The 14,539-nt window shown below is 41.8% G+C and overlaps 1 protein-coding gene across 1 annotated transcript in view; it reads left to right on the plus strand.

Moving 5' to 3' along the window:
• The window catches only part of C7 (complement C7), a 36,818-nt gene that overhangs the window by 6,897 nt on the left and 15,382 nt on the right, over positions 1–14,539 (plus strand). The window contains exons 6-11 of the mRNA XM_084627679.1: positions 499–637; positions 2,203–2,337; positions 8,820–9,063; positions 9,819–9,932; positions 13,062–13,228; positions 14,074–14,302. Of these exons, the coding sequence (XP_084483805.1) occupies positions 499–637; positions 2,203–2,337; positions 8,820–9,063; positions 9,819–9,932; positions 13,062–13,228; positions 14,074–14,302 (1,028 nt within the window). The remainder of the gene's footprint in view (positions 1–498; positions 638–2,202; positions 2,338–8,819; positions 9,064–9,818; positions 9,933–13,061; positions 13,229–14,073; positions 14,303–14,539) is intronic.

Here is a 14,539-nt window from a genome sequence, read left to right on the forward strand (position 1 = left end):
TCTACATGGTGAGTTAGCACCTGGCAAATCAGGGTGTAAATCAACAGGGCATTATCTTGCTGCACACTAACTCACCATATGGACCCTGTTGCAGCACACTAAAAATTCCATTGTATACTTTGGCATACTCCCATTTCAAACATTAGTGCATCAGTGCTCACTACAAGAAAAGGAGTACTTTTTTTTAGGAGTACTGTATTTTTGCGAATACAGACTAACACGGCTGTTACTCTGAAACCAGTCAGTGCTCACTATGGAACTTTTAGTGCACGGGAGCAGTGTTTGCACAGGCGGCTAGTGCACTGTAGATTCCTTCCCTGGCTTGCTGTGCACTAACTTGCTGACTACACAGGTCCTAAGTCCATTTCTGATTGTTATATGCAGATTTAATGCTATTCAATTACAACAGCTTTTTGTAGTTTTAAGATCCTGTCAACCATGCATTCTTCTCAGCGACTCTGCTGCTTTAAGCTATCTTTTGTATTTTCTCTCTTGCAGCTTTGATGCCATTTCTGGTGAGACTAAGGGAAGAGTGATTCATACTAAGAGTTTTGGTGGACAGTGCAGAAAGGTGTTTAGTGGCGATCAGAGAGAATACTACAGACTGAGTGAAAGCCTTCTTGCCTACACATTCCAAGTATGTTTGTTTACCATAGCCTTGTTTTTAGAGTCATATTTAGACCAGGGAGAATAATGCGAAACATGAAAGGTTTCATGAGGGTGGCAAGCTTCCAGGAAAGAGTTCCTTGCGGCAAACATGCACTCAGCCAGCCCCAGCTGTCTGGTTCGCTGGTTCAGTTAGATGGTGGCTCCTCCACCTGGCCAGCCTCCGGGGGAAATCCAGGGCTGGATTTTCACTTTATGCGCCCCTAGGCACAACTTCTTCCATGCTCCCCTGCCTACAGCTGACCTTCATGTTGCACACAGTTTTAGAGAGGTAGGGTGCCCCTAGAATGCTGGCACCCCTAGGCACATGCCTACTGTGCCTAATTGGAAATCTGGCCCTGGGGAAGTCAATAATCAGCACCTCTCACAAGATTAAATCCAGAGAGAGGAGCAGTCAACACCACTGAACTGAACTGAGCTGGGTAACTGTCTCCTGAGCAGCCCATGAATTTAAGGAACAGGATTGCCAACAGCAAAAAAGCAGTGTTGGAGACCACATGCCAGATCCTCAGCTAGTGAAAGTCAGCATGGCTCTGTCAGTCAATGGAGTTATGCCAAGTTACACCCGGTGAGAATCTAGCTCATGCATCTACTTAGAGTTAAGTTTATCTCTTCCCAGAAAATTGTATATATGTTTAGAAGTTTTAATGATGTTAAGTGGAGGATTTATCACTAGAAGAAAGGAACAGAACCCTGAATGTTATTGCTTAGATCAAGGTTTTGATCCTGTGCACCCTTTATTTCAATAGAAGCATTGCGTGCCCATGGAATGTGTTCAACTCATTGAGGGCTTCAGAGAGAAGACTATAACCAAATAATGCCTTAAAGTCAAGCATGTGCATAAATGTTTGCAAGATGAGGGCCAAAGTGTGGTAGACGTAGTCTTCATCTCTCAGGGTCAGATCTTTACTGAGTGCAGGGGTCTCTCCTCACTTGGTTTTCTCTGAGCATGAGCAGCTAATGCACCTGCTCATTCTTTAGAAGTATAGCATACATATGCTTCTTAGGACATTTGCAGAGACATATTACATCCCTTTCGGAGGGATACTTTGTTCACTGTCATATCCTTAATGGGCTTGATCCTGCTCCCATTGACATCAGTAGGAACAGGGTCAGTCCTGAAATCCACTGCCATACTACTGCTATGTTTCAGAGTAACAGCCGTATTAGTCTGTATTCGCAAAAAGAAAAGGAGTACTAGTGGCACCTTAGAGACTAACCAATTTATTTGAGCATAAGCTTTCGTGAGCTACAGCTCACTTCATCGGATGCACACACATATGCATCCGATGAAGTGGGCTGTAGCTCATGAAAGCTTATGCTCAAATAAATTGGTTAGTCTCTAAGGTGCCACTAGTACTCCTTTTCTTTTTGCATACTACTGCTATGTTTGTATAAAGATGTTTGCTTTATCCTGTATTCATACACCATCTAGAATGTATTCAACCCAAAGAAATTTTCCTCGTCTCTCTGTGCCAGGAAGTGCATGTGCTTCTAACAGCCATTCATAAAGGACTGCATTTTCCTTTTTTCTAGGTGAAAATTCAGAATGATTTTAGCTATGAGTTTTACAACAGTAGCTGGTCTTATATGAAACACACAGTTCACAATGTACAATCAAACAGAGACCATTACTATTCACAAAATACACAGGAGAAAGGTAGCAAAAAGGTATGTACAAACTGACTTTTTGACTTAGAATTTCCCATGAATGATTAAAGTCTTACTTCCTTCAATGCTGTTTTATAATTTGAACATCTCCATGACAATTTTTTTGTTTTATCCTGGTACTTTTGGTGCAACTTAGACAAAACAAACATAATCCCTCAAAGATCTGTACAAAGAGGTCACTGGTCTAGGTTATGTTAGTTTATTTTTTGCCATTGTAATTGCTTATTATCTATTCATTTGATTTATTGACTGCTTTTGCTATAAGGAAAGAAAGACACTGGCTAATAACTGAATAATATTCTCCATGCTGATAATTTTCTTCTGAACAGTTCATTTAAATGTTGTTTTCTCTTTGCCTTTTTTATTACATTCCTCAGTGTTTCGAGGCAACTTTAAAAAAAATTCTACAATGAGGGCTTAAAATTTGTTTTGCCTACCCACAAGAAAAATTGTATTTCAGAATTGAACTCTACTGAGAACTTTACCTACTCCTTTATAAAGTACCTTTGTCTCCACTGTGCCTATAATTTTGAGTTAACTAAAAACAAGTAGTAATCCAATAATTTGAGTGCTTTCCGTTTATGAGGTAATATTAGTATCTTGGGTTAAATAAACTCAGAGGCTGAAGGCTAATATGTTTTTAGCTCATAATATGATTACCACCAAGTTGACAGAAACTACCCTTTTGTTGTTAGTACACTGAAATGTACACACTGATTACATAGCATTGTATATCAATGATGAGGTAGAATGTAAAGAAATAAGAAGCAATGAAATGGATATGACTGAGTCCGTCTGGGCAAAAATTACACTGGGGAAGAAAACTACTAGAGCCTCCCCTGGGATAGTGCTTGGGGTGTGCTATAGACCGCCGGGATCTAATTTGGATATGGATAGAGCCCTTTTTAATGTTTTTAATAAAGTAAATACTAATGGAAACTGTGTGATCATGGGAGACTTTAACTTCCCAGATATAGACTAGAGGACTAGTGCTCGTAATAATAATAGGGCTCAGATTTTCCTAGATGCGATTGCTGATGGATTCCTTCAGCAAGTAGTTGCTGAACCGACTAGAGGGGATGCCATTTTAGATTTGGGTTTGGTAAGTAGTGAGGACCTCATAGAAGAAATGGTTGTAGGGGATAGTCTTGGATCAAGTGATCATGAGCTAATTCAGTTCAAACTGAATGGAAGGATTAACAAAAATAAATCTGCAACTAGGGTTTTTGATTTCAAAAGGGCTGACTTTCAAAAATTAAGGAAATTAGTTAGGGAAGTGGATTGGACTGAAGAATTTATAGATCTAAAGGTAGAGGAGGCCTGGGATTATTTTAAATCAAAGCTGCAGAAGCTATCGGAAACCTGCATCCCAAGAAAGGGGAAAAAATTCATAGGCAGGAGTTGTAGACCAAGCTGGATGAGCAAGCATCTCAGAGAGGTGATTAAGAAAAAGCAGAAAGCATACAGGGAGTGGAAGAAGGGAGGGATCAGCAAGGAAAGCTACCTTATTGAGGTCAGAACATGTAGGGATAAAGTGAGACAGGCTAAAAGTCAAGTAGAGTTGGACCTTGCAAAGGGAATTAAAACCAACAGTAAAAGGTTCTATAGTCATATAAGTAAGAAGAAAACAAAGAAAGAAGAAGTGGGACCGCTAAACACTGAGTATGGAGTGGAGGTCAAGGATAATCTAGGCATGGCCCAATATCTAAACAAATACTTTGCCTCAGTCTTTAATAAGACTAAAGAGGATCTTAGGGATAATGGTAGCATGACAAATGGGAATGAGGATATGGAGGTAGACATTACCATATTTGAGGTAGAAGCGAAACTCAAACAGCTTAATGGGACTAAATCAGGGGGCCCAGATAATCTTCACCCAAGAATATTAAAGGAATTGGCACATGAAATTGCAAGCCCATTAGCAAGAATTTTTAATGAATCTGTAAACTCAGGGGTTGTACCGTATGGTTGGAGAATTGCTAACATAGTTCCTATTTTTAAGAAAGGGAAAAAAAGTGATCCGGGTAATTATAGGCCTGTTAGTTTGACATCTGTAGTATGCAAGGTCTTGGAAAAAATTTTGAAGGAGAAGCTAGTTAAGGACATTGAAGTCAATTGTAAATGGGACAAAATACAACATGGTTTTACAAAAGGTAGATCGTGCCAAACCAACCTGATCTCCTTCTTTGAGAAAAGAAAAGGAGTACTTGTGGCACTTAGAGACTAACCAATTTATTTGAGCATAAGCTTTCGTGAGCTACAGCTCACTTCATCGGATGCATACTGTGGAAAGTACAGAAGATCTTTTTATACACAAAAACCATGAAAAAATGGGTGTTTACCACTACAAAAGGTTTTCTTTCCCTCCACACCCCACTCTCCTACTGGTGTGGGGTGTGGGGGAGGGGGAGGTATGGGGGGAAAGAAAACCTTTTGTGGTGGTAAACACCCATTTTTTCATGGTTTGTGTGTATAAAAAGATCTTCTGTGCTTTCCACAGTATGCATCCGATGAAGTGAGCTGTAGCTCACGAAAGCTTATGCTCATATAAATTGGTTAGTCTCTAAGGTGCCACAAGTACTCCTTTTCTTTTTGCGAATACAGGTTAACACGTCTGTTACTCTGAAACCTTCTTTGAGAAAGTAACAGATTTTTTAGACAAAGGAAATGTAGTGGATCTAATTTACCTAGATTTTAGTAAGGCGTTTGATACCGTGCCACATGGGGAATTATTAGTTAAATTGGATAAGATGGGGGTCAATAGGAAAATTGAAAGGTGGATAAGGAATTGGTTAAAGGGGAGACTATAACGGGTCATACTGAGAGGAGAACTGTCAGGCTGGAGGGAGGTTACCAGTGGAGTTCCTCAAGGATCGGTTTTGGCACCAATCTTATTTAATCTTTTTATTACTGACCTTGGCACAAAAAGTGGAAGTGTGCTAATAAAGTTTGCGGATGATACAAAGCTGGGAGGTATTGTCAATTTAGAGAAGGACAGGGATATCCTGCAGGAGGATCTGGATGACCTTGTAAACTGGAGTAATAGTAATAGGATGAAATTTAATAGTGAGAAGTGTAAGGTCATGCATTTAGGGATTAATAACAAGAATTTTAGTTATAAGCTAGGGACACATCAATTAGAAGTAACGGAGGAGGAAAAGGACCTTGGAGTATTGGTTGATCATAGGATGACTATGAGCTGCCAATGTGATGTGGCCGTGAAAAAAGCTAATGCGGTCTTGGGATGCATCAGGAGAGGTATTTCCAGTAGGGATAAGGAGGTTTTAGTACCGTTATACAAGGCACTGGTGAGACCTCACCTGGAATACTGTGTGCAGTTCTGGTCGCCCATGTTTAAGAAGGATGAATTCAAACTGGAACAGGTACAGAGAAGGGCTACTAGGATGAGCCAAGGAATGGAAAACTTGTCCTATGAAAGGAGACTCATAGAATCATAGAATATCAGGGTTGGAAGGGACCCCAGAAGGTCATCTAGTCCAACCCCCTGCTCGAAGCAGGACCAATTCCCAGTTAAATCATCCCAGCCAGGGCTTTGTCAAGCCTGACCTTAAAAACCTCTAAGGAAGGAGATTCTACCACCTCCCTAGGTAACGCATTCCAGAGTTTCACCACCCTCTTAGTGAAAAAGTTTTTCCTCATATCCAATCTAAACCTCCCCCACTGCAACTTGAGACCATTACTCCTTGTTCTGTCATCTGCTACCATTGAGAACAGTCTAGAGCCATCCTCTTTGGAACCCCCTTTCAGGTAGTTGAAAGCAGCTATCAAATCCCCCCTCATTCTTCTCTTCTGCAGGCTAAACAATCCCAGCTCCCTCAGCCTCTCCTCATAAGTCATGTGTTCCAGACCCCTAATCATTTTTGTTGCCCTTCGCTGGACTCTCTCCAATTTCTCCACATCCTTCTTGTAGTGTGGGGCCCAAAACTGGACACAGTACTCCAGATGAGGCCTCACCAATGTCGAATAGAGGGGAACGATCACGTCCCTCGATCTGCTCGCTATGCCCCTACTTATACATCCCAAAATGCCATTGGCCTTCTTGGCAACAAGGGCACACTGCTGACTCATATCCAGCTTCTCGTCCACTGTCACCCCTAGGTCCTTTTCCGCAGAACTGCTGCCTAGCCATTCGGTCCCTAGTCTGTAGCTGTGCATTGGGTTCTTCCGTCCTAAGTGCAGGACCCTGCACTTATCCTTATTGAACCTCGTCAGATTTCTTTTGGCCCAATCCTCCAATTTGTCTAGGTCCTTCTGTATCCTATCCCTGCCCTCCAGCGTATCTACCACTCCTCCCAGTTTAGTATCATCCGCAAATTTGCTGAGAGTGCAATCCACACCATCCTCCAGATCATTTATGAAGATATTGAACAAAACTGGTCCCAGGACCGACCCTTGGGGCACTCCACTTGATACCGGCTGCCAACTAGACATGGAGCCATTGATCACTACTCGTTGAGCCCGACAATCTAGCCAGCTTTCTACCCACCTTATAGTGCATTCATCCATGCCATACTTCCTTAACTTGCTGACAAGAATACTGTGGGAGACTGTGTCAAAAGCTTTGCTAAAGTCAAGAAACAATACATCCACTGCTTTGCCTTCATCCACAGAACCAGTAATCTCATCATAAAAGGCGATTAGATTAGTCAGGCATGACCTTCCCTTGGTGAATCCATGCTGGCTGTTCCTGATCACTTTCCTCTCATGCAAGTGCTTCAGAATTGATTCTTTGAGGACCTGCTCCATGATTTTTCCAGGGACTGAGGTGAGGCTGACTGGCCTGTAGTTACCAGGATCCTCCTTCTTCCCTTTTTTAAAGATTACATTAGCCTTTTTCCAGTCATCCGGGACTTCCCCGGTTCGCCTCGAGTTTTCAAAGATAATGGCCAATGGCTCTGCAATCACAGCCGCCAATTCCTTCAGCACTCTCGGATGCAACTCGTCCGGCCCCATGGACTTGTGCACATCCAGCTTTTCTAAATAGTCCCTAACCACCTCTATCTCCACAGAGGGCTGGCCATCTCTTCCCCATTTTGTCTCATTTTGACTCAAGGAGCTTGGCTTGTTTAGCCTAACTAAAAGAAGGTTGAGGGGAGATATGATTGCTCTCTATAAATATATCAGAAGGATAAATACTGGAGAGGGAGAGGAATTATTTAAGCTCAGTACCAATGCGGACACAAGAACAAATGAATATAAACTGGCCACCAGGAAGTTTAGACTTGAAATTAGACGAAGGTTTCTAACCATCAGAGGAGTGAAGTTTTGGAATAGCCTTCCAAGGGAAGCAGTGGGGGCAAAAGATCTATCTGGCTTTAAGATTAAACTCGATAAGTTTATGGAGGAGATGGTATGATGGGATAACATGGTTTTGGTAATTAAATATTCATGGTATATAGGCCCAATGGCCTGTGATGGGATATTAGATGGGGTGGGATCCGAGTTACCCAGGAAAGAATTTTCCGTAGTATCTGGCTGATGAATCTTGCCCATATGCTCACGGTTTAGCTGATCGCCATATTTGGGGTCGGGAAGAAATTTTCCTCTAGGGCAGATTGGAAGAGGCCCTGGAGGTTTTTCACCTTCCTCTGTAGCATGGGGCACGGGTCAGATATAGGTGTGAGGTTTTTTGCAGGAGTGGTGGGTGAAATTCTGTGGCCTGCGTTGTGCAGGAGGTCAGACTAGATGATCATAATGGTCCCTTCTGACCTAAATATCTATGAATCTATATGTTAAGACTAACAGTAAATAAGTTCAAAATAATGCTTATTTTTTAACTGGAAGAAAACCTGAGAAGACCATATTTATTGTGGGCATGTGTCTGAGAAGCTGTCACAAAGACAAGAGTGAGTGGGGTACTTATAAAGAAAAGGGTGCTCCAGACCAGTCAAGATTCTAAGAAAAGAGAATTTTCTGGTGTCTCAGTTTCCCTTTTACTAAACTGCAGTACCTCTGTCTCCAGCAGGGCTCGTTAATCAGGCTCTTCCAGGCACCTAATGCCTGGCAACCACCATTAACTTTTACACAGGACTATGTATTTGCCTATTTGTCCTTTTGAAGCTTTTTTGGGAGGTAGAGAGTGCAGAAAGAATGCTGCAGTCATTAAAAAGAAAAAAAAATAGTGATTTTGTCTACCTCCCACACTATTCATATCACGTTCACTCAAACGGTCCTATCACACAAAACAGGCAACCCCACTACAGGAGGAAGAAGAGAACTTTAAAGGGAAAAACAAAACAAAACAAAAATCCAGTCTCTTAAAGAAACAGACCACCTTATCACAAGAGCCATACATAAATGATAAGTACTGAGGACAGGAGTGAATCAGAATGCAGAGGTAACATACTGAACAGTTGTAGAAACTATTGTCCACTAGCAAGTACAGGATCCTGATGAGCTGATTGGCAGAATCCATTCCATTTTTAAATAGCTGTATGACTAATTTATTTTCATCCTCTTAGAGTAATCACTTCATGGTTGTTGAGAATGATGTGGAAGTTGCTCAATTCATTAATAACAACCCAGAATTTCTCACTCTTACGGAGCCATTCTGGAAAGAGCTTGCCAACCTTCCTGCTGTCTATGAATATAGTGCATACCGAAGATTAATTGAACATTTTGGTACTCACTTCCTGCACTCTGGATCTCTGGGAGGACATTACAAAGTTCTCTTTTATATGGATACTGAAAAAATCAAAGCAGAAGGTAGAGTACTGGAGCATTTGTTATAATGAACCAAAAGAATGAACAAGTGAAGAAACTCCTCCGTAGATCCTCTCAGCTAACAAATAAAACAAAAATAAAGAGACTGCTTTCTCACCAGTCAGTCGCCATAGACTCTCCTTATCTATAATAAACTAGAGGTGGGCTGAAGCCACTATCTTTAGATCCTGATCTGGGTGTTGAATACTCAACATTCAGAGAGATTTGGATTTGGGGTTCAGCCTGTTATACATTTGGTTCCACACATTATAAATCGAAAGGGCTATTTGAAAAATTTGGATCCCAGTCCTGGTTTGGCTTTTGAACAGCCTCAAAGTTCAGAGGTGTTTGGATACAAGGTGTGATTAAAGTCCGTCTCTAGCGAAGGCAAAACAAAATAAAAATAAAGCAAAGGGCAAAACTGCACATATGGTGATTCTCAAAGACACAACCACTGCTGGAAGGGCAGAGGTGGGGGTGAGAAAAAGGATAAATAAGAAAAAAGGAAATAAAATATCAGGCAAATACATCATTCAGCTTTCTGCCAGTATCCTTAGGCGTTGCCTTTGGATAGCTACTGGTTACTGGTAACCCTTAGCATGGGATCTGCTTTGTAGTTGTCCCCTCCTTCAAGAAAATGTTGCAGTTGTTCTATACCTAACGTGGGCCCTCAGTCAATGGGAGCCTCACACATGAATCCAAAAGCAGAAATTAATTTTCAGCCTACTGTGAAGGTAACTGGATCTATTTCTTTCCAGGTTTGAGTATTACAGACATGTACAAATGTACATCATCAGGTTGGAACTTACTTATCGTAAAAAAGAAAAAGACTACTTGCTCAAAACTGGATGAGCTGTTAAAATCCTCTTCAGGTAAATGATTCCATGGCACAGAGATTTCTTGCATTGTGGGATATGTCAGAACTGGTTACGTGTGGGAGATCAATAAAACAGAAGGGCTTTTTGGATATAGTAGAACCCTGACTATCTGAATGGAATTACAGGGAACATATTTGCACAAACAGGTTTCAGATAAGGAGTACTGAGTTTTCATTGTAAATGATGCATGTCTGGTGACATAATCGAGATTTCAGATATTAAAGGGTTAACATTTGAGGAACTTGGAAAAGGTATCAAAATTGTCAAAATATTGTGCAAGTTGGTGGAATGATCAGAAAAAACAAATGCAGACCAGTCCCTCTCATCCCTTTGGTCACTAGGCCAAAGCTGGCAGTTGCTGAGTTCCAGTAGGAATGGCAAGTGCTCAGCATCTCTCAGGACAGGATAATAGGGTAATAGCCAACATGGATTTGTCAAGAACAAATCATACCCCCCCAACCTAATTTCCTTCTTTGACAGGTTTACTGGCCTATTGGATAGGGGAGAAGCAGTAGATATGATATACCTTGATTTTAATAAGGCTTTTGACACAGTCCCACAAGATGTTCACATATGGTCTAGATTACCTTACTACAAGGTGGGTGCAAAACTGGTTGAAAGCCCATACTCAAAGTGGAGATATCAATGGTTCATATAAAAGGTGGGAGACCCATCTACTGGGATCATGCAGGGGTAGTCCTGGGTCCTGTCCAGTTAATATTTTCATTAATGTCTTGTGAAAGTATGCTTATAAAAACCAAGCTAAGAGGGTTCACAAGCACTTTGAAGGACAGGATGAGAATTCAACATGATCTTGACAAATTGGAGAATTGGTCTAAAATCAACAAGATGAAATTCAATAAAGCCCAGTGCCAACTACTGCATTTGGAAGGAAAAATCAAATGCAAAAATGCAAAATGGGGAATAATTGGTTCGGTGAAAAGGATCTGGGGGTTCTAGTGGATCACAAATTGAAAATGAGCCAACAGTGTGATGCAGTTGTGAAAAAGGCTAATATTCTGGGGTGTATTAACAGGAGTTTTTTATGTAAGACATGGGGGGTAATTTACCCTCTCTACTTGGCAATGATGAGTCCTCATCTGGAGAACTGTGTCCAGTTTTGGGTGCCACACTTCAGGAAAGATGTGGACAAATTGGAGAAAGTCCAGAGGAGAGCAACAAAAATGATAAAGGTTTAGAAAACCAGACCTGTGAGGACAGGTTAAAAACCCCTGGGCTTATTTAGTCTTGAGAAAAGAAGACAGAGAGAGGGGGGCACCTGATAACAGTCTTCAAATATGTTAAGGTCTGTTATAAAGAGGACTGAAGCTAGGACAAGAAGTAATTGGCTTTATCTCCAGCAAGGAGGATTTAGGTTAGATATTAGGACAAAAATTCTAACTATAAGAGCAGTTAAGCTCTGGAATAGGTTTCCAAAGGAGGGTGTGGAAGTCTTGTCACGGGAAGTGTTTAAGAGCAGGTTGGACAAACACCTCTTTGGGATGGCCTAGGTTTACATGGTCTTGTTTCAGCGCAGGGGGCTGGACTAGATGTTTTCTCAAGGTCCCTTCCAGCCCTACGTATCTATGATTTTATGACAGCTGTTCCCAGCCTGACTTGATTAGAGCCCATCTTGTGGTAGATTGGTGGATAGCCTCTCTTCCACATCCCTTAAGCCGTACTCATGCACAGTTGCATGACCCAGATCCACAAAGGTACTTAGAAGACTAAGTCCCAGTTGTATGCACCAATGTGATCAACAAACCTTCTGTTTGGCTGCCACCTAGTCCTGCAGGTGCTTATCTCACTTGGCACTAAACTTCTACTCTACCAGTTCCATAGGTGCCTCTGGGTGCACTACTGCCTTACTCTAGGCATCTGGAAATCTACCTGTTGCCCCAGAGTGATTTACAAAGTGGGGGAAGGTAGGCAGAGAAGTGCCTATCTCACCATGGGATCCAATCTGGTAGGCATGATCCTGGCTGCCCACCAGAGTGGGTTCCACTCAAAATCTGGTGGGGAATAAGAGGAATGGTGAGGGGGTGCCAACCTTATAACTTCTAGCCCATTGGGCACCATCAGCACCACTTCCACCTCCTCCCATTTTGTGTGGAGTGTTTCTTACAAGCAATGACTTAGGTATCTAAATCACCTGACTCCAGGAGAGGAACTCCTATTCATGAACTGCTAGCTAGGAGCCTCCCTGCAGCCTGGACTTAGATGCCTACCTCCGTGACAGGGGCAGGGCTTAGCACACATCCCTCTTGTCAGCATCTCCCATTGGCTGGCTTAGGAGGCTCCCTGCTTAGCATGCTGGCATTGTGGATTGCATTCTTAGGTGCCTGTCTCTCCTCATGCATTGTTCAGGGCACCTAACTCAGGCTTTGTGAATTGCAATGTTGTTCCTGTGATTTTCTAGGTGCCTAAAAGTTAGGTGTTGCGGTCTTCAGCACTGCAATGGCTAAGTCCCTTGGTGGATCCAGGCCTAAAATAATTATTTTTTTCTGTCCCTTCTCCCCTCTCCAGTTCCTCATCATACTCCTCCTGTTCACTCTTGTCTGCTTTCTATTTGTATTCATTTTTGTTTTTCACTTGTTATGTGAAAACTCCTCTCCTCACCAGGAGACCACCTGAAGCTCAGGGTGAGGAACCTCCATTGTTGGTTCTATGGGGCAATAGACACACGCTTGCAGAGCTGAACTGTGTGTTACAAGAGCAGACACACAAAGCTTGGGCTGGTAAGCTGCTTCCTGAGCTGCTCCAGTGGTCATCTGCATTAAGATCCACTGCAGGAGCAGGGAATAAAGGTGGGTTTCTAAAAGATGCACACCTTCTTTACTCACAACAGCATTTCTGTTGTAAGGAGTTGGAATGATTCCAGAGCCATGCTGCTTTCCCTATCTGTACTTCTGCCCTAGTCAGGTCCTCCCACGGTTGGGAAACACCATTTCAAGATTTGGCCTGCCATTTCCATTCTAGAATACATGTGCTATATTACTTAAATTCTCTACTGATGTCCCTTTAATTGCTCGCACAAGTATTTGCGTTATATTGTGGAATTTCTATTGCTACATGAAAACATACCAATCTGCTGTTCTGTATTTCTCATTCCTGAATGTGTAGGAACCAGTCAGAATCAGATTAGAGGTGATCCCTATGTAGAGGGAGGAAATCCAGCGGCTGTTGCTGGCCTTGCTTATCTAGATTTGAATAATCCTGCTGGAAATAGTGAAAGATATTCCTTCTGGGCTCGATCAGTGAAATACTATCCCAGAGTAATTAAACAAAAGGTAAGACTTGGTACTATTTTCCTAAAACAGCCCTGAGAGGTGGGTTTATCTGAAGTGGGGACATGACTAAGCTATAGGGGTTAATCAGCACCAGTTGTAAATGGCAATAGTTTTGTATCCAGATTGTTTTTAAAAAATTAAAATCAGAAAAATGTGCACAGGCAAAGCAGACTGAGAAATGTACGGTAATGACTGGCAGTTTTACAAAATCAAGGTTCTGATCCTGCATTGAATTTTGTACAAGTAGACACTGCCCCTGTGCAGAGCCCCAGTAATTTCACTACGGCTTTGCATAAGCACAGGGGTCCATCTGCTTAGATCTCAGGGCCCAAATATTGGAGCACAGTGTCAAATGAAAAGGATGAATTCTGTCAATGAGTTTGGGATTTAATGTGAGCTCTGGAAGTGTAGATTTTGTGGAATTGAAGCACAAAGAATTATTTTTTATCTTCTTAATCATTATAGAATGAAACTGACCTTACAGTTGTTTAAAATATACAACTTCTTGGACTGGGAAGCTCACATAGAGACTTTGCTAGTGCCTAGTTTTTGAGCATGGCACGGCATGGCATTATTTAGCCCCAATCCACACAGCCATGGCTGAACTGTGTTGAATACATCTGAGCTGCAAGTGACTTTAACAAATGTCTCACAAAGTTGGTTTTGAGCGTAGATAAGTCCTTACTTGATCTTTCCTACTAATGACAGATGAAGAGTTTTCCTTCTTTGCAAAATTGTCCACACCATATACATCTCCAAGTATCGTACAGGACCAATGTGTTATTAAACTGTGAGCCCTTAAAATATGTAGTTTTTAAATTTAAGTATCTGTTTATTGCATTTAGCTAACACCGTTGTACGAGCTGGTAAAAGAAGTGACCTGTGCCTCAGTTAAAAGGCATTACCTGAAACTAGCCATTGAAGAGTATCTGAGTGAGAACGATCCCTGCAAATGTCGGCCATGTCAAAATGGTGGCGAACCTGCCATAGTAGGAACTCAGTGTCTGTGTTTCTGCAAACCTTATACGTTTGGAGCAGCTTGTGAACTCGGAACTCTTGTACAAGATCAACCAGGTAAGTTTGCATTTGTTTTGAGATTTCAAAAGTTTAAAGCATACTTTTCTGCTTGCAATGATATCATCAGTGCTATTGTGCAGGTTGAATGTGCAGCTGATATTGGGCACCAGCAACTTGTAGAAGTCAAGTGGATTTTTGAGGGCATCAGGCTGCCAGGGGACAGAGGTTAAATGAGTATGGGGACTATTCCTCTCTGTTAGACTCTGGGTCTCTGCTTAACATTTGTATACAGCA

The sequence above is a fragment of the Lepidochelys olivacea genome, assembly GCF_965140295.1.
Source record: "Lepidochelys olivacea isolate rLepOli2 genome assembly, chromosome: 5".
In the NCBI taxonomy this organism is placed as follows: domain Eukaryota; kingdom Metazoa; phylum Chordata; order Testudines; family Cheloniidae; genus Lepidochelys; species Lepidochelys olivacea.